This window comes from Saimiri boliviensis, chromosome 10 (genome assembly GCF_048565385.1).
Source record: "Saimiri boliviensis isolate mSaiBol1 chromosome 10, mSaiBol1.pri, whole genome shotgun sequence".
NCBI lineage: Eukaryota > Metazoa > Chordata > Mammalia > Primates > Cebidae > Saimiri > Saimiri boliviensis.
The window spans coordinates 92682341-92700748 of record NC_133458.1 but is presented as its reverse complement, the minus strand read 5'-3'; the positions used below and the strand labels follow the sequence as shown (position 1 = coordinate 92700748).

Here is an 18408-nt window from a genome sequence, read left to right as displayed (position 1 = left end):
TCTGAAAGACTCAGTTTTTGTCACATGGAATTACTATTTTGAGACAGTCTCACCCTGTTTTCCAGGCTGGAGTGCAGTGCTGGGATCTTAGTTCACTGCAGTCTTTGCCTCCCAGGTTCAAGTGATTTTTGTGTCTTAGCCTCCTGAATAGCTGGGACTATAGGCATGTGCCACTATGCCCAGCTAATTTTTATACTTTGAGTAGAGATGGGGTTTTGCCATGTTGGCCAGGCTTGTCTCAGAACTGACCACAGGTATCCACTTGCCTTGGCCTCAAAGTATTGGGATTACAGGCGTGAGCCACCATGCCTGGCCTGCATGGAATTATTTTGCCTTCATGCTAAAATGATGGTAAAAGTATCAGGTTTAATGTTTTCTGTCAGTACTCTGTGTAAGGCATTTATTACTGCTGGTAAGTTTGTTCTCAGTGCTAATTTATAATGAACCTTTTCTATCTCAGGTAATCTAAAAGTTTTTTTTTCTTAGTTCTTCATGTTTCAATGTGACATGTCTGGGACTTAATTTGTTTTCATTTACATTGTTAGGAGCTCTGTGTAGTCCTTTGAGGACTTTTCTGGAAATATTTTGCCATAAACTATTGCTTCTCTTTCATATTTTATAGTTGCTTCTTCTGGGACTCCTATTAGAAGTAACTTAGATTTTTGCTTTCATAATGTGCATCTTCTCTGTGGTATATACTAGATAATTTTCTTAGGTCTTGTAACTTGCCCTTTTCTTTAGCTGTTCATACCACTTCCACAGAATTTTCAATGAAAATGAGTACATTTTTTCATATCTAGAATTTCATTTGTGTTCTTTTCTAGATCTACTTTTCCTTTTTTCATGATAGTCTGTTCTTGCTTTATAGACTGTTCCTTTGTGAACAATTTAAACACTGATTTTAGTCTTTTTCAGAGGACTAGGACTCCTGACTTTTACATATGCTGACTCATGGCAATGTCGTTTTAAAAAGGTGAAACCATTCAAGAGCTGTAGTTAGGGAACTGAAAAAGATTCTAAGGGCATGTTTTCAGGTGTGAGATGGCCAGCAAGTGGTTCAGAGAGCCACCTGGAGAGGTGAGATGTATGTGTACCACTGAACAATCAGAGTCCTAAAGGACCAGCTGCAGTGGAGATACATTTGCCCCTGTGAAGGGAAATACTCCCAGGTGTGGGGCCAGGAGTCTCCCAACAAACCTGTACAGTGAGAAAGTGCCCATGTGACAAGGAGTTGTAAAAAAATACCTAAATGTATCACATGGTCAAGAGAAACAATTTCCTACATACTGTCAACCCCAGAGAAATCAGGGCAGGAGGCCACGTAAAACGGAAGGAAGGGCCGGGCGCGGTGGCTCAAGCCTGTAATCGCAGCACTTTGGGAGGCTGAGGCAGCTGGATCACGAGGTCAAGAGATCGAGACCATCCTGGTCAACATGGTGAAACCCTGTCTCTACTAAAAATACTAAAAATTAGCTGGACATGGTGGCGCGTGCCTGTAATCCCAGCTACTCGGGAGGCTGAGGCAGGAGAATTGCCTGAACCCAGGAGGCAGAGGTTGCGGTGAGCCGAGATCGCACCATTGCACTCCAGCCTAGGTAACAAGAGCGAAACTCCGTCTCAAAAAAAAAAAAAAAAACAAAAAACAAAAACTGAAGGAAGAAGCTGAAATTTAGCTCAGTGCCTTTTTTTTTTTTTTTTTGGAGACAGGGTCTTGCTCTGTCATCCAGTCTGAAGTGCAGTGCATGACGACAGCTCACTGCAGCCTCAACTTCCTGGCTCAAGTGATACCACCTCAGCCTGCAAGTAGCTGGGACCATAGGCACACACCACTATGCCTAGCTAATTTTTGGTTCACTGTTCTGGAGAACTACACTGGGTCATACTTTTTTTTTTGAGACAGCTCACTGCAGCCTTGACCTCCCAGGCTTAGGTGATCCTCCCATCTCAGCCTCCAGGGTGGCTAAGACTATAGGAACAAATTACCACACCCAGCTAATTTTTATAATTTTCGTGAAGCTGGCTTTTACCGTGTTGTCCAGCCTTGTCTCCAACTCCTGGGCTCAAGTCATCTGCCTGCTTTGCCCTCCCAAAGTGCTGTGATTATAGGCATAAGCAGCTGCACATGTCCACATTGGTAATTGGGTTATTCTTACCAATTGCTGCACCGGGATAGCCAAATGGATTTTTATGAGTATCTAGAATTTATGGGACCTGTCCTAGATTTCACCAAGGGGTTCTAGGTGGAAACTAGAGGGGCAAGGAAGTGGTAAGATGGGCAAAGAGAACCCTAAAACAGGTGATGGGTGACAACCATCAGGGCAAGACCTGCAAGGGTGTGCCTTCCAGGTAGAAGTGCCATGTGGTTATTAGATATTTCTGGAGCATCTGTTTGCCTTGCTTGTGGGCAGGACCTCAGCAGGGCTGAAAAACAGAGAACAGCCCAAATGAAAGGAGAGGGAAGCATAGATTGCAGGAAAAATCAATCCCTTCAGCCTGGCTCCTGGAGTTCATCTTTCTACACTTCTTACAGCTGAAGAGTAAGGTTAGCTGGGCATGGTGGCTCACGCCGGTAATCCCAGCACTTTGGGAGGCCAAAGTGGGTGGAACACCTGAGGTTTGGAGTTGAAGACCAGCATGACCAACATGGAGAAACCTCATCTCTACTAAAAATATTAGCTGGGTGTGGTAGCACATGCGTATAATCTGCTAACTCAGGAGGCAGAGGTTGTGGTGAGCCAAGATCGCACCTCTGCACTCCAGTCTGGGCAAAAAGAGCAAAACTGTGTCTCAAAAAAAGTAAAGTTAGACAATGAGGTAGTCTGACTGGACCATGGATCCCAATGGTTCAGCCAGGCTGCCAGGAGACAACAAAGATTTCAGCCTAAGCCTTAGGTGATGTCATGGATGCCTGGCTGTAGGGTTGGCCCTTGGCTTGCTCTCCTGGACTAACCCAGCCTGGCTGCCTGTTCATGTGGCTGGTTGAGGACTCCTAGGTTCACCATTTCTTCATCTCTTGCCTTGGCAAACATAATTAGTAAAACCTGCTAGCAAGGTCCTGGAGGAGGGTGTGTGCATATGCACACAAATTTTTTTTTTTTTTTTTTTTTTTTTTGGAGACGGGAGTTTCGTCTTGTTGCCCAGGCTGGAGTGCAATGGTGCGATCTCGGCTCACTGCAACCTCCGCCTCCTGGGTTCAGGCAATTCTCCTGCCTCAGCCTCCTGAATAGCTGGGATTACAGGCACACGCCACCATGCCCAGCTAATTTTTAGTATTTTTAGTAGAGACAGGGTTTCACCATGTTGACCAGGATGGTCTCGATCTGTTGACCTCGTGATCCACCCGCCTCGGCCTCCCAAAGTGCTGGGATTACAGGCTTGAGCCACCGTGCCTGGCCGCACACAAAATATTTTTAAGTGGAGTTTCACTTTTGCCCAGGCCAGAGTGCAATGACGTGATCTCGGCTTACCACAACCTCTGCCTCCTGGGTTCAAGTGATTCACCTGCCTCAGCCTCCCAAGTAGCTGGGATTATGGGCATGCAGCACCACACTCGGCTAATTTTGTGCATTTTTAGAATAGACAGGGTTTCTCCATGTTGGCCAGGCTGATCTTGAACTCCCGACTTCAGGTGATCTGCGCGCCTCAGCCTCCCTAAATGCTGAGATTACAGGCGTGAGCCACCATGCCCGGCCATGCACACAAAATCTTGAGTCTAACCACAGAAAACAATTGTATGGGATAATTTGTTTATGAATCAAATTATTACTTCCATAACTTAAAGACATAGGTATTTTCATATATGAGATTTGCTAATAGTATGGCATACTTACATCATTCTTGACACAAAATGTCAATGCCACAAAATCTACATTAAAACCAAAATGGCAAGGTTTGAATATTCTGACAGATTACCTCATTTCTAGGTTCAGTGCTCTTTTCTGCCTCCCAATCGGGTTTCTCTGCTGTTTTGTTTTCATCTTCATTATTCTGCTGAAATGAGTTCTCTTTCTGGGCTAACGCCCTTTCTTCATTTTCCTCATGCTGGGAACTATGATCCACACCTTCATGCTTTGCTCTTAGTACTTCATTCTCCTATGAAAGTACCAAATATTGTGCTTAGTAGAACTCTGCATTTCATCAAATGAGCAAACGTCTTTAAAACTGCATTGTGCTTATTGTTCAGTGACCATGAAAACCCCCAAGTCAAAAGCTAAGACTGGCATTTCATTATTTCAGTATCAAAGAAACATTTAATTCAGAAACAAAGGTCAGTTTTATATCCTGTCCTGAGACAGGCTGTTCTAATCTGTGCAGTTTAAATTAACATGCACTTATAAGGCCCCTGAATTTAAAATACTGATGAGTTAATTTGGAAATTAATGTTGCCAGTGGGCAGTTTTTACTTAGTTTTCTGTTGAAAAACAGCTAAGTTGGAAGCAAACACTGATAAATACGGAAAGTATTATTACAAACTATTTATTGTGGTTCTCTGGAAGGTTGGGAACAGTGGGAAAGAGTTTATTATTTAACTTTATACATATCTGTAACTGTTTACAACCAACATTCCTTTTATAATCAGGAAAATGATAAATATAAAACATCTCCACAAATCTATACTTATTTACCCAGATAAATCCTTCTACCTTTTAATTTACTTTATAATAAGGAGACCTAAATAATTAAAAGGCTAGAGAATTCTTCTAAACATTCAAATATGGTTACCATTTAGTGCATACTACATATTCAGATATTTTCAACTATGATATTAAAATCTCTCTGGATATGTTTTTCCCTCTAACATCAAAGCTTCTCAAACTTTTTCACAATTTGTTTCTTCCAGGAACAAGACACACTGGCACACTCCCTTCCCACCAAACCTCAGAAAAAAATAATTTTTTTTAAGTGAAGGTCAAAGAAATGGAAATTTACAGATGTGAGAAGAAAGGAGAAAAATCAAGGCAAGATAAGGAAAAAAGGGGGCTGATGTTCTGCTGGCCTTCTTGCATTACTGGCTTCTCTGTCCGATTGTGCCTAACTCTGACACTGTGCCTTCCCTCTAGACACGTAGATGATGATTGGTCTTAGAGCTCAATCAGTCTCTCTCTTTGTACATTCTGTTATAACCCTGCTCGTGTGTTTAAGATACTGCCCCTGCTACTGTCTCTTCTGCATCAACAGTTGTTTCTCATCTACTGGAAAATTCCCATCAGCCTATCATACACGAATATCCCGCATCTTCAAAAACACCTCCCTTGGTCCCACACTAATCTTCAGATCCCATCCCATTTTTCTGCTCCCCTTTAAAGCAAAAACATCCAAAGAGTTATCTGCACTCAGTGTGTTTTCTCTCTACCCATCAGCAAAATTTGACTTAGTTACCACCACCTCCTGGAAACAGCTTCTTCACCTGGCAAACAAGTACCTCTCTATTCTCCTACCTTGCCAGGAACTTCTGCTTTGCTGATTCTTCATCCCTTTGATACCTAAACACAGCAATATGTCCCAAAGGCTCAGTCCTCAGGTCCACTAAGCACTCTCCCACTTCACAGCTCTTGTATTTGCAGCCCTTTCTGCCTGTACACTCTTTCAACCCTCTTATCCTCCCGCCCCCAGGTCTCTTCAAATATTTACCATCTCACTGTTCTTTCTTAATCACTCTATATCAGAAAGTACATCAATAACTACTTCCCTTATCTATTTTTTTCTTTTATTCCCTGTGATCAGTTGACATATTTCCCTTATCTTGCTTTATTTTTTTCTCCATAGCATTTAGCACCAGCTGATATATTACCATGTTGGTTTGCTGTTGTCCTACTAGAATGCTAGTTTTTTTGAAGGCAAGGACTCTGTCTGTTTGGTTCCTGCTATATGGTCACTTCCTAACCCAGGTCCCGGCACATAACAGACCCTTACTACATATTTGTTGAATAGCTGAACTCTTAGACACAATATCCTCAGACTTTGATAGAGATCTTACTTCTGATGCATTGTTCTTTCCTGCAACTACAATAGTATCTAAATCTGGGGAAGGAAGAAAAGGTAACTGATCACTTTTTACCTCTCCTCTTTTGCTAAGGTAAGGTTTTTTGTTGTTAAACCTGAAGATTATCAAATTCAAAATTTTGGATACCTGAGGCACCTAACTTTGTTTAAAAATTTGCTGTTGGTAGACAGAGAAACTTTTAATCTCTAAATCTAATGATCTATTTTAGAATCATGAAACAAAGTCCCCTTAATCTGTAATATGTGCATTAATACAACACACATGGAGAAACACGCAAACACAAGATTGTTACCTATAATATTACATAAACAATAACAGAGGGAAACAAGTGGTTGATATAGATCAAGCCAATAAAGTAATCGATCAAGCAGACTTTCGTCTGGGAAAGCTTTTTTTGTGGGGAAACTTTAAAGAGTGTAACGAATTGGTAACAAAGGTATATAAGATGACTTGTCTGAAAACTCAGGAAGATAAGGACTAAAGGCAGAGAAGTTCTATATGACCAAAATTCACGCTGCAAGAAGCCAAAATTAGGTTAAAAATCCTATCATATAATAATGGATCATAACTCATTGAATAAAATGAGTTGAATAAAAGAATCAAAGAGTACACTCAAATATAAACAACCAAATAAAATGAAGGAAAAAGGAAATTTTTTTTTTTTTTTTTTTTTTTTTTTTTTTTTTTTGAGATGGAGTCTTGCTCATTCGCCAGGCTGGAATGCAGTGGCACGATCTCAGCTCACTGCAACCTCTGTCTCCCAGATTCAAGTGATTCCCCAGCCTCAGTCTCTTGAGTAACTGGGACTACAGGCACTTGCCACCACACCTGGCTAATTTCTTTTTGTATTTTAGTAAAGAAGTGGTTTCACCATGGCCAGGATGGTCTCCATATCCTGATCTCATGATCTGCCTGCCTCGGCCTCTCAAAGTGCTGGGATTACAGGCATGAGCCACCTTGCCTGGCTGGAAATCTCTTTCTCATAGAATACAAACAATAAACATAAGAGAATGATGAATTAGAAAACCATCAATGGATGCTTAATTTATGGAGTGAAAATTTCATGAGAAATCTGATACTTAAGTAATCTCAAAGTATCTCTCTGCAGATTACCTGTTAATTCAGAAAGAAAAGTTAATAATACTACAGGAGAAATCTGGCAGACACCATCATAACCAAATGGTCAACTGTATCGTCAAAATATGGAGTTAAACCAACATTGTGGTCTCCTGATATGGAGGACACAATATCATTTCTGTGGTTTTCTCACCAAAAATTCACCATCTCAATCTTACCATTGAGGAAATATCAGATAAATCAAAATTGAGGGTCATTTTAAAAAACTGATTGATGCCGTTCAACAACCTAAAGGTGAAGAAACACCAAGAGTGAGGACTGTTTCCACACTCTTACAGATGACGAGAGAGACTTGACAACTAAATACATACTGACAAATTCTGAACATGGACTATAGATTAAGATAGTAGCCTTACATTCATATTAAATGTTCTGATTTGATAGCAGGAGATAGAAAAGAATATTGATGCTCTTAAGAAATATACACTAATAAGTATCTGGGTGTTGAGGGGTGTGATGGCTTCAATTCACTTGTAAATGTTTTAAAATAAAAAGAATGACATGTATACAGAGAGACATAGTTATTAACATGGCTAAATGAGGCAAGACATAAATAGGTAAATCTGGGTAAAGGGTATACATATTTGTCACTTTTTAAAAGTCTGAAATTTTATTTAGCTAAAGGTTCACCTAAAAATTCCTACATAGCAATCACTTTGGCCAAGGCAACAGCAAAGTAAGGTTAGCCTAGAACAGTTCTCTCATTAAATTTTCTGTTTCTCTGTATTTTGCCCCCAAGTGTATAGACATAAAAACTTTAATAATTATTTTCAACTCTTTTTAAGAGACAGGATCTGACTATGTTGCCCAGGCTGGAGTGCAGTGACTATTCACAGGTGTGATCCCACTACTGATCAGCACAGGACTTTTGACCTGCTTGGTTTCTGACCTGGGCTGGTTCACCCCTCCTTAGTTAGGCAACTTGATGTTCCCCCACTCCCGCGAGATCACTATATTGATGCCACTCTTAGTGTGGACACCCGACCAGCATAGCACACTACAGCTCAGAACTCCTGAGCTCAAGCGATCCTCCTGCCTCAGCCTCCCGAGTAACTGGGACTACAAGCATGTGCCGCTGAGCCTGGCAACTCTTCTTTCTAATATTTACATTTCTTACTTCATTTTCTTGTCCAATTGCTTTGGCTATGCTTCCCAACTGATGCTAAATAATGGTGATAACTGATATTCTTGCTGCTGAATTTAATGAAAATGCTTCACCAATAAGGATGACTTGTATTTAAGATACAGTCACAGTCATTTTAAATTGAGTATCAAATACAACATTAGTGCTGGGAATATGATAGTGAAAAATACAATCAGACCCTGCCCCCTTCACAGCTTACATTCTATTTTTATTTTTGTGTAGAGACGGGGTCTTGCCATGTTGCCCAGGCTAGTCTTGAACTCCTGGCCTCAAACAATTCTTTCCGCCTTGGCCTCCCAAAGGCGGGATTATAGGTGTGGGCCATCAATCCTGGCCAGATCTCACATTCTAAAGAGAGGGAACCAAAAATACAAGTGAACTAATGAAAAACTCCAAGTTATGGTAAGTGAAAGAGAGCTAGCTATGTGAAAAAAGGAGACAAAGGAATTCAAGGCATAGACAATATCCAAACAGTACTCATTTGCCTCTTACCATAGTTTATTTAACTGGCTTTTTTTTCTTTTGAGATGGAGTTTTGCTCTTGTCACCCAGGCTGGAGTGCAATAGTGCAATCTTGGCTCACTGCAACCTCCACCTGCTGGGTTCCAGTGATTCTCCTGCCTCAGCCTCCCAAGTAGCTGGGATTACCGGTGTCTGCCACCATGCCCAGATAGCTTTTGTATTTTTAGTATTTTTGTATTTTATATTTTGTAATTTTAGACGATGTTTCTCCATGTTGACCAAGGCAGTCTCGAACTCCTAACTTCAGGTGATCCACCCACCGGCCTCCCAAGTGCTGGGATTATAGGCATGAATCACCTGTAATTGAATCACTTGTAATGAATCACGTGGTGTGGTGGCACCCAGCCTACCTGGGCCCCCCCCCGCCTTTTTTTTTTTTTTTTAAGATAGAGTCTAGCTCTGTCACCCAGGCTAGAGTGCAGTGGTGCAATCTCAGCTCACTGCAACCTCTGCCTCCCAGGTTCAAGCACTTCTCCTGCCTCAGCCTCCCAAATAGCTAGGATTACAGGCTCATGCCACCATGCCTGGCTAATTTTTTGTATTTTTAGTAGAGATGGGGTTTCGCCATGTTGGTCAGGCTGGTCTCAAACTCCTGACATCATGATCCACCCACCATGGCCTCCCAAAGTGCTGGGATTACAGGCGTAAGCCACTGCACTTGGCCCTATCTGGCCTCTTAACAGTAGATATTTAGTTGTTTCTAATCTTGTAACAGATATTAAAGTCTCCTCACCCATACCTCCTTGTACACATGAAGTAGGATACGTTCCTAGACTTTATGCTGGGTCAATGGATATGTATATTTTTAATTTGATGGATTCTACTGAAAAGCACTTTAAAAAAGTTTGTGCCAATTAAAATTCCTACCAACAATGGATAAAAGTGCCAATCTGATAGATGAAAACTGGTGCTTATGGCTTACTGCAGCCTCCAACTCTTGGGCTCAAGTGATCCTCTCACCCCTCAGCTTCCCCAGTTGCTGGGACTACAGAAGCATGCCATCATGCCTGGCTAATGTTTACTTTATAGAGATAAGGGTCTTGCTATTTTGCCCAGGCTGGTCTCAAAACTTCTAGGCTTAAGCGATCCTCCCCACTCAGCCTTCCAAAGGATGGAGTCACACAGGCTAAGAGTGACTCATGGTTTTCTCTGATGTGCGTTTTTAGGCCTTGGTATCACAGTCAACCTGGTTTTGAAAAAAGAATTAGGAAGCTTTATTTAACATTGGAATTCCTTATACTTTGAATATTTGAAAGAATTTCCCTTGAACTCTCTCAGTGCCAGGAGTTTTGTTTTTCTGAAGAAACTATTCTGACAACTTTTTAAACTTCTTTCATGGGCTATACCAACAGACATCCAAAAAGGCTGTTCCAACTTACACTGCCATCTGGTATGTGAGCATACCCACTTCCTCACACCCCACCTACCCTGTTTGTTTCTTAATATTTTCTAATTAAAAGGTGAGAAACATCTCATTAGCAGGACAATCTTGCAGGTATCAGTGCATATAGGAAATGAGTGGTAAATATGAAGATAGGAGGGGCACAACTCTGGACAGAGGTGGGGACAGATTCAGAATGTTAGAGAGTGCCTGCCTGCTTTTAAAGATGAGCAACTGAAAGAGCCAAGGGAGGAAGGCAGTGTCTTCTCCTATGGGTGTTTCTTCTGTAGCCGGGTAGAGAGAGGCAGGAAAGGAAGACAGCAAGAGGTGGGGGCCATGTCACTTCAGTGTTGAAAACCCAGTTTCCTGAGAGGGCCCCTTCCGGCTCTGACACTCCAAAGGTCTATGAATAAGTGACCGTATAATTCATCACCAAACCTGTCCACTTCTGAGAGGGTAAGAGGGTGCTATTAACAATTAGGCTGGGCAATAAGCATAAACCAGAACTATCCCATATGGTGACCCACCTGAGGCCACAGGGGAAGAAGAGATTGCACAGCTCTCAAGAAGCTTGTTTTTTTTGTTTTTTGTTTTTTTTTGTTTTTTTTTGGTACAGATGGGATCTTGCCATGTGGCCCAGGCTGGTCTTAAAACTCCTGGGCTCAAGCAATCCTCCCACCTGGGTCTCCCAAAGGACTGGGATTACAGGCATGAGCCACTGCACCTGGCCACTCTCAAGAATGTGGATGGCAGGCTGAATTCCAGACTGAGGGAAGAGAAATGCTTTATCCTGCACAGCCTTAGGTACTGAATAAGTGTCTTCTTAGATGGTCCTTCCTGCATTCATTCAACTTTTATTTCTTGGGAGCCTATTATAAGGGTACTATAATAAACACAACAAGCATCATAAGTGATAAATGAGAAGTTCCCCCAGCAGTAGTGGGATGCATGTGGAGATATGCAACCAGGTCCCCCTTCAACGAAGGACTTGTGGCTATTCCTGGATACCTGTGGGTGGCTAGCCTCCAGCAGCTGAGAGCAGCCTCACCTAAGGTCATACCCATCCCAGTGTGCCCACATGCCAAGACCTGTCAGCCAAGAGTAGGGAGACAAGGCCATCTTGGCCCAATGTGGGACAAGTCTGATGCATCCATGTCAGCCCCAGTGTGCTGGGTACTGCCAGCCTGCATCACAATTTGCCTTCTGCTTCTGTCTAATCCTGCTTGTCTCCAGTTACTGATCCCAAGGGCCTCCCCCAATAAATGTCCTGCACACTAAAGGCAGTCTCAGAGTCTGCTTCCCAGAGAATACAACTTGTAACAGTTAGCAGTTATTCTACCTTGAGGAGGAGGAGAAAGGGAGAATCGCAAGGCAGAGAGGGGTGAAGGATTTGCTATGGTAATATTTACAAGGTGAAAAAGGCCTATGGAATTTGTAGTATAATTTGCAATCTCTTCTCGGCCTTTTGGCTAAAATCTAGTGTAATATAATGTGCAGTCTGCAAAGCCCAAAACAGCCTAGTGGCTAGGAGGGCCCAAATTCAAAACAACTGAGTAAAAAGACCTAGCCTACCCCAACAGCTGGGTAACATTGGGCCAGTTGCTAAACCTCTTTGACCCTCAGTTTCCCCATCTGTGAAATGAGAAGATAATAATATCTGATTTACATTTTAAGAAATTAGTTGACAATAGCCCCTTCAGGAACACTTCTGCACTGCTGGTGGGAACATAAACCACTATGGAAAACAGTGTGGAGATTCCTTAAAGAACTAAAAGTAGAACTACCATTTGATCCAGCAATCCCACTACTGGGTATCTACCCAGAGGAAAAGAAGTCATTATAGCAAAAAGATACTTGCACACGCATGTTTATAGCAGCATAATTCACACTTGCAATAATATGGAACCAGCACAAATGTCCATTGATCAATGAGTGGATAAAGAAATTGTGGAATAAATATACATATATGTGTAACTGTATATGATGGACTACTACTCAGCCATAAAAAAGAACAAATTTATGGCACTCACAGCAACCTGGATGGAACTAGAGACTATTATTCTAGGTGAAGTAATTCAGGAACAGAAAACCAAACATCTTATGTTCTCAACTCATAATTGGAAGCTAAGCTATGGGGATGCAAAGGCATAAGAATGACAAGAATAGCCAGGCATGGTGACTCATGCCACAAAATCAGGCAGGCGTTGTGGTGGGCACCTATAATCCCAGCTACTCGGGAGACTGAGGCCTAAGAGTCACTTGAACCCGGGAGGCAGAGGTTGCAATGAGCCGAGATCGCCCCACTGGACTCCAGCCTGGGTGACAGAGCAAGACTTTGTCTCTAAATAAATATATAAATAAATGAAGAGTTAGTTACAAACTGAAATGACTTTCGAGGTGGATTTTAACTACTTGGTTAACAATTACATAGAGAGACTATCCTGTAAGTGAAAACTAAGCTATGGGGATGCAAAGGCATAAGAATGACAAGAATGGCCGGGCATGGTGGCTCATGCCTATAATCCCAGCACTTTAGGAGGCTGAGGCGGTGGATCACCTGAGGTCAGGAGTTTGAGACCAGCCTGGGCGACTTGTTAAAACCCTGTCTCTACTAAAAATACAAAAACTACCCGGGTGTGGTGGTGTGTAGTTCCAGCTACTTGGGAGGCTGAGGCAGGACAATCACTTGAACCCGGGAGGTGGAGGTGCAGTGAGCTAAGATCACACTATTGCACTCCAGCCTGGGTGACAGAGTGAGATCCCATCTCAAAAAAAAAAAAAAAAGGAATGACAAGAATGACACAGTGGACCTCAAGGACTTGGGGGAAGGGGGAAGGGTGGGAGGCAGTTAGGGATAAACTGGGTTCAGTGTATACTGCTTGGGTGGTGCACCAAAATCTCACAAATCACCATCTCAAGAACTTACTCATGTAACCCAACATCACCTGTTTGGAAATTTAAAAAAATTAATTAAAAATTAGAAAATCAGATATACATGTTAGAAACAGCCCCTTCATATATGTAAGCTGCTATATAAACATAATTTACTCCTTTCTACTGCTTTTTGATCCTGAAGATTTACGATTAATGATTAACTGCCAATAACTCAATCCGGATTTCAAGAGAAAGCCAAACCGCCCAGCTCTGGTAGCCAATAATTATTATCTCTGCTCTGTTTCCTGTTTTTCTTCTCAACTCAATCACATAGAGCCGAGATACAGAGTATGTTTTACAAGTACTGTTGTATATACTTGAGGTTTATAGTTCATGCTCTTAATTTAAATAATAGGCAAGTTAAACCCATCATTAAGTTACTTTTTATTTGTGTGCAGGTGACTTTTCCTCTTGTGGGGCTGGGACATTTAAAAAAAAAAAAAAAGAAAAAGTACATTTTCACACCTGCCACAGGAAGCTATCATAAACTTCGGAGCTAGGGCCCTTAGTCACAGCTATCACAACTAAAAACCTACTGACTTGTACAGAACTGGCACCTGGTAGAAAGGCCTGCCCCACCACATCCCTCTGTGCTGGGAACTGACTCCTCCATGCTCTGCAAAGATCCAGAACCTTCTCAGTTTGGGCCCTTTAACCCAAACTGGGTTCTCCTGTCTCTAAAATCCTATGTCTTCTAGGTTTTTTTCTTACAGCACTTATCCCCGTCTATCTAAAATCACAAATTATATGGGTCTCTTCTTTCCTACTAGCTGCAAACCTGAAACCTGCCCTCCAGCCATTCACCTTTGCCACCTATGTAAGGAGCAGAGCTGAAGAGTATTTCGCAAAGGTTTTCTAAATCAAGTAACACAGTGGAAAGGGCAAGAAAGGAGCAAAGCTGGGCTTTTCTCTTCTCCTTGCAACCTCTGAAGCCCCTGTCAACCGGCAAGTGTGCTGCTTATTCTGTACTGGGATCTGAGTCACATGGTAGAGGGTTTGCCCCTGAAAATACCCTTTGTGAACAGCCTCAGCAGCCTTAGCTAGGCCTTTCATTTATTCATCTGGAGGAGGAAGGACTGAGACCTGCTTTGACCTCTAGGGTTGGAAGAACCTTCAAAGACAAAGAACAGTGTGGTCTGTGAGAAGGATGACATCAGAGGGAGAGTGGTGAGGCCAAAGCACTCTGAGGCCTGTCTCTAGGCTGGAGGCAAGCTGGAGTCATCAGGGCTAGAGAGAAACATGGAGCCAGATAAAGAGAGACTGTGTCCTGCCTGGCCTGGGTGGTTTAATAGCAGTTTATAATAAGTCCAGCTTGTGTTGATTCAGCGCTGGCTATAAGCCAGGCCCTATGTACATTATCTCATTTAAGTTGCTCAGCATCCCTGTAAGGTATGTATTGTTATTACAGAGGAGGAAACTGAGGCACAGAGACTTAAGCAGCTTTCCTTAAGTCACAGAGCTAGTAAATGACAGAACCAGGATTTGGCGGCAGGCATTTTTATTTCACAGCCAGCTCTTAACCACAGTACTGGTTCTTGTTTGCCCCTCCAGGTCCATGTGTGTCCCTAAGAAACTCTAGGGCTCCTGTGCTAGCTGGCGTCCAGCTGGGTCACCAGGGGAAGGCTAGAGCAGAACACAGGGGTAGCCAACAGGGAGATCAGGGCACTTCCTCCATGATCCACAATGACAGCCCCTCATCCTGGGCTCTAGCAACTCCTTCCACCCCTTTTTACTGGGAGCCTCTGGGCACTCCAATGTCCCTGTCTGCCCTGACCACATGGCTGTTAAGAAGTCATTCATTTAAGTCTCTTCCTTTGAGCTATCCAGGGTGAATTCTGCTTCCTGCTACCACCCCCACCCCCACCCCCCACCACAGCTCGATTCACACTGCATCACACAGATTACAAAGGTGGTGCTGGCAGGAGCTGACTGCATACACATCCAATGAAGCTTCTATCTGCTTGAATATTATTACTTTATCATGCAAAAACAGCAGGATACAATGCAAGATATGGATCTTGTCAGAATGTGATTCAAACAAACCAACTATGAAAAATTATTCATGAGATAACAGGAAATTTGAACAGTGACTGGATATGTGACGACTATTAAAGAATCCTGGCCAGGTGCGGTGGCTGACACCTGTAATCCCAGCACTTTGGGAGGCCAAGGCGGGTCGATCACCTGAGGTCAGGTGTTTGAGACCAGCCTGGCCAACATGGTGAAACCATGTCTCTACTAAAAATACAAAAATTAGCTGGGTGTGGTGGCACACATCTGTAATCCCAGCTACTCGGGAGGCTGAAGCAAAAGAATTGCTTGAACCTGGGAGGAGGAGGTTGCAGTGAGCCAAGATAGCACCATTGCACTCCAGCCTGGGCAACAAGAGTGAAACTCCATCCCAAAAAGAAAAACCAACCAAACAAAAAAGAATCCTTGTGAATTTCTTTTAGGTGTGCTAATGGGATTGTGGTTATGGTTAGAAGAGTCCTGATGATTTGAGGATATAGACTGAAATATTTACAGAAGGTTTTGAGTCAATAAAGGTAGTGGAATGGTAAGAAAGGAACAATGCTTGGCTTTTCTCCTTGATAAGAAATGTCTGGGATGTGTTTCAAAAGAATAGAGGGACGGACAGAGGGAGTGAGAGTTAAAGACGAAACGATTGGTCATGAATTAGTAACTGCTGAAGCTACATGATGGGGAGGGGGGTCATTATCCATCTTGATTTTTCTCCATTAGTAATATATGCTTGACATTTTCCATAACGAAATGTGATGTGGGCCTGTAATCCTAGCACTTTGGGAGGCCAAAACACGTGGGTCACGGAATTTGAGACCAGCCTGGGCAACATGGTGAAACCCATCTCTACAAAAAATACATGAGCCAGGTATGGTGGTGAATACCTGTAGTTCCAGCTAATCAGGAGTCAGAGGTGGGATGATCACCTGAGCCTGGGAGGTCAAAGCTGCTGTGAGCTCTGATTATGCCACTGCATTCCAGCCTGGGCAACAGAGTGAGACCTTGTCTCAAAAAAAATAAAAGTGAAATAGTCTAAACTTACTTCTAAGGTCCCCTGGAAAAGGCAAGGAAACAGCTGAAAAACTTGGCAGACATCCTCTAGGTAGCTGAAGCTAACACCTGAGGCCCATGTTGCATGGGGGCGGCAGTAAAGAATATCACTAATGATTCATTTATTTAGTGCTAGATTATCCCAGCAGGCAGAATAGGCCACGTGGTCCTCAAAATACATGATGTCTTTGTACTTTTCCTTATTACAGAAATTTTCAAACATATGTAAACAGAATACAGAATCATACAGTGCACTTTCCATGTAACTATTACCCAGTTGCAACCATGATCAGCACTCTTTTATCATCAATGCCTCCACCCCTCCCCACTCAATTCTTAATAGTTTTTATGTAGGATTTATGCACGAAGAAATGCAGAAGCTTTATGTGTATACTTTGACAAATGGAGGCACTCATAAAGCTGACACCCCAACCATTATACAGAACATTTCAGAAAATTCTCTCCTGCTGATACTTTTAGCTCAGCTTTGTCTGTTCTAGAGCTTAACAACAATTTTTTTCTTTTAAGAAGTGTAGCTCTGTCCCCCAGGCTGGAGTGTAGTGGCGTGATCTCGGCTCACTTTGCAACCTATACCTCCCAGGTTCAAGTGATTCTTGTGCCTCGGCCTCCCAAGTACCTGGGATTACATGTGCATGTCACCATGCCCAGCTAATTTTTGTATTTTTAGTAGAGACAGGGTTTCGCCATGTTGGCCAGGCTGGTCTTGAACTCTTGACTTCAAGTGATCCGCCCGCCTTGGCCTCCCAAAATGCTGGTATTAGAGGCATAAGCCACTGCTCCTGGCCTTAAGCATGAATGTTAAACTGCACATATGTGCAAGCTCGTTCTGTATTCATTGTTTTTGCATGCTAGATCCCCATTCTGAAACCTACCTCCACCCCCATCCAGAGTACATGAATTTTAAACTGCACACACGTGCAAGCTAGTTCTGCTTTCACTGTTTTTGAATGCTAAATTCCCATTCCCTGTTCCACCGCCATCCAGAGAGATGTTCTTTAAAATACACGAGGCAATAATAAAAGGAGCTAGGGAAACTGGGTTTTGACTTTGCAATACCTGGTAAATCAATTTGGACCAATTTTTTAACTGCTCTCGGCCTTACAGAAGGGCTTTCAGCCAGACACTCCCTCCCCATTCAGGTCTTGTTGGACACTGAGGAGCCCTGGGGGAGGAGCGCTGTGGCAGAGGACCTTAAGTTTGGGATGGCATGAGAACCACCTGGGGCTGTGAAAACTCCAGAGGTATTCAGTCAGCCTGGTGGTAGATGGGTGGGCCCAGCAATCTGCATTGGAAAAACTCTAAAGAAAGGCGGGTTTCTTTAGAGAACTCTAGAGAGAAAAGCTAAGAAATTAAGAAGTTCTTCCTGTGGTTAAGCTTCAGCAGAACTTTAGCTGGCATTGGCGTTCTGCCTCCTCAAGTCGAAGGCCTCCTTCACATAACAGCTCTTCAAATATCTGCAGTTGGTGATTATGACCCTTCCTCAGTCTGATCTCCTCAGCATGGAACTGCCCTAGTTTGTTCAACCCTTTCCAGTATGACTTACCCCTTGGGGAGGAAAGGATTCCTTTCATGCTGGAGTGGATTCCAGTCTTCGGTAATTTCCTCTAGAAGACAGGGGTATCATGGAGGTTTGATCTGGAGCTCAGAAGCAGTAAAAGGGATTCATCTGTTGACCATCTATTACTATGCCAGGAACTGTACCAGCCCTTAAACATAAGAGTGTCGTTTAATCCTCACAAGGACTCTTCAAGAAAGATGTTAATTTTCTCCATTTACCAATCTGGTAAATCTCCATTTACCAAAACCATGGTTTCCCAGATAGGGATGGAGCTAGATGGTGTGATGGTCAATTTTAAATGAGCTAGGCTATTGTTATTAGTCATTCAATTAAATGCTAACCCATGTGTTGCTCTGAAGGCATTCTGCACATGTGGTTAGCATCTACAATCAACCAGCTGGCTGTAAGTAAAGGAGATTATCTTCAATAATCTGGATGGGTCTCATGCAATTAACTGAAGAGCTTTAAGACCAAAACTGAGGTTTCCTTGAGAAAGGAGAAATTCTCCCTGGAGACTGCAGCATCGCAGCTCCTGTGGAGACTTCAGTGTTTCTGGGTGCTCTGGAAAGTTTGGATTTGCCAGCCTTCCCAATTATGTCATCCAAGTCCTTGAAATAAATCTGTATGTATGTATT

General features: G+C 42.7%; 1 protein-coding gene across 1 annotated transcript in view; it reads right to left on the bottom strand.

The window, feature by feature from the left end:
* NFE2L3 (NFE2 like bZIP transcription factor 3) overlaps positions 1-18408 on the bottom strand; it is a 32536-nt gene that overhangs the window by 5105 nt on the left and 9023 nt on the right. Inside the window, exon 2 of the mRNA XM_039473046.2 lies at positions 3913-4092. Coding sequence (XP_039328980.1) covers positions 3913-4092 — 180 coding nt within the window. The remainder of the gene's footprint in view (positions 1-3912; positions 4093-18408) is intronic.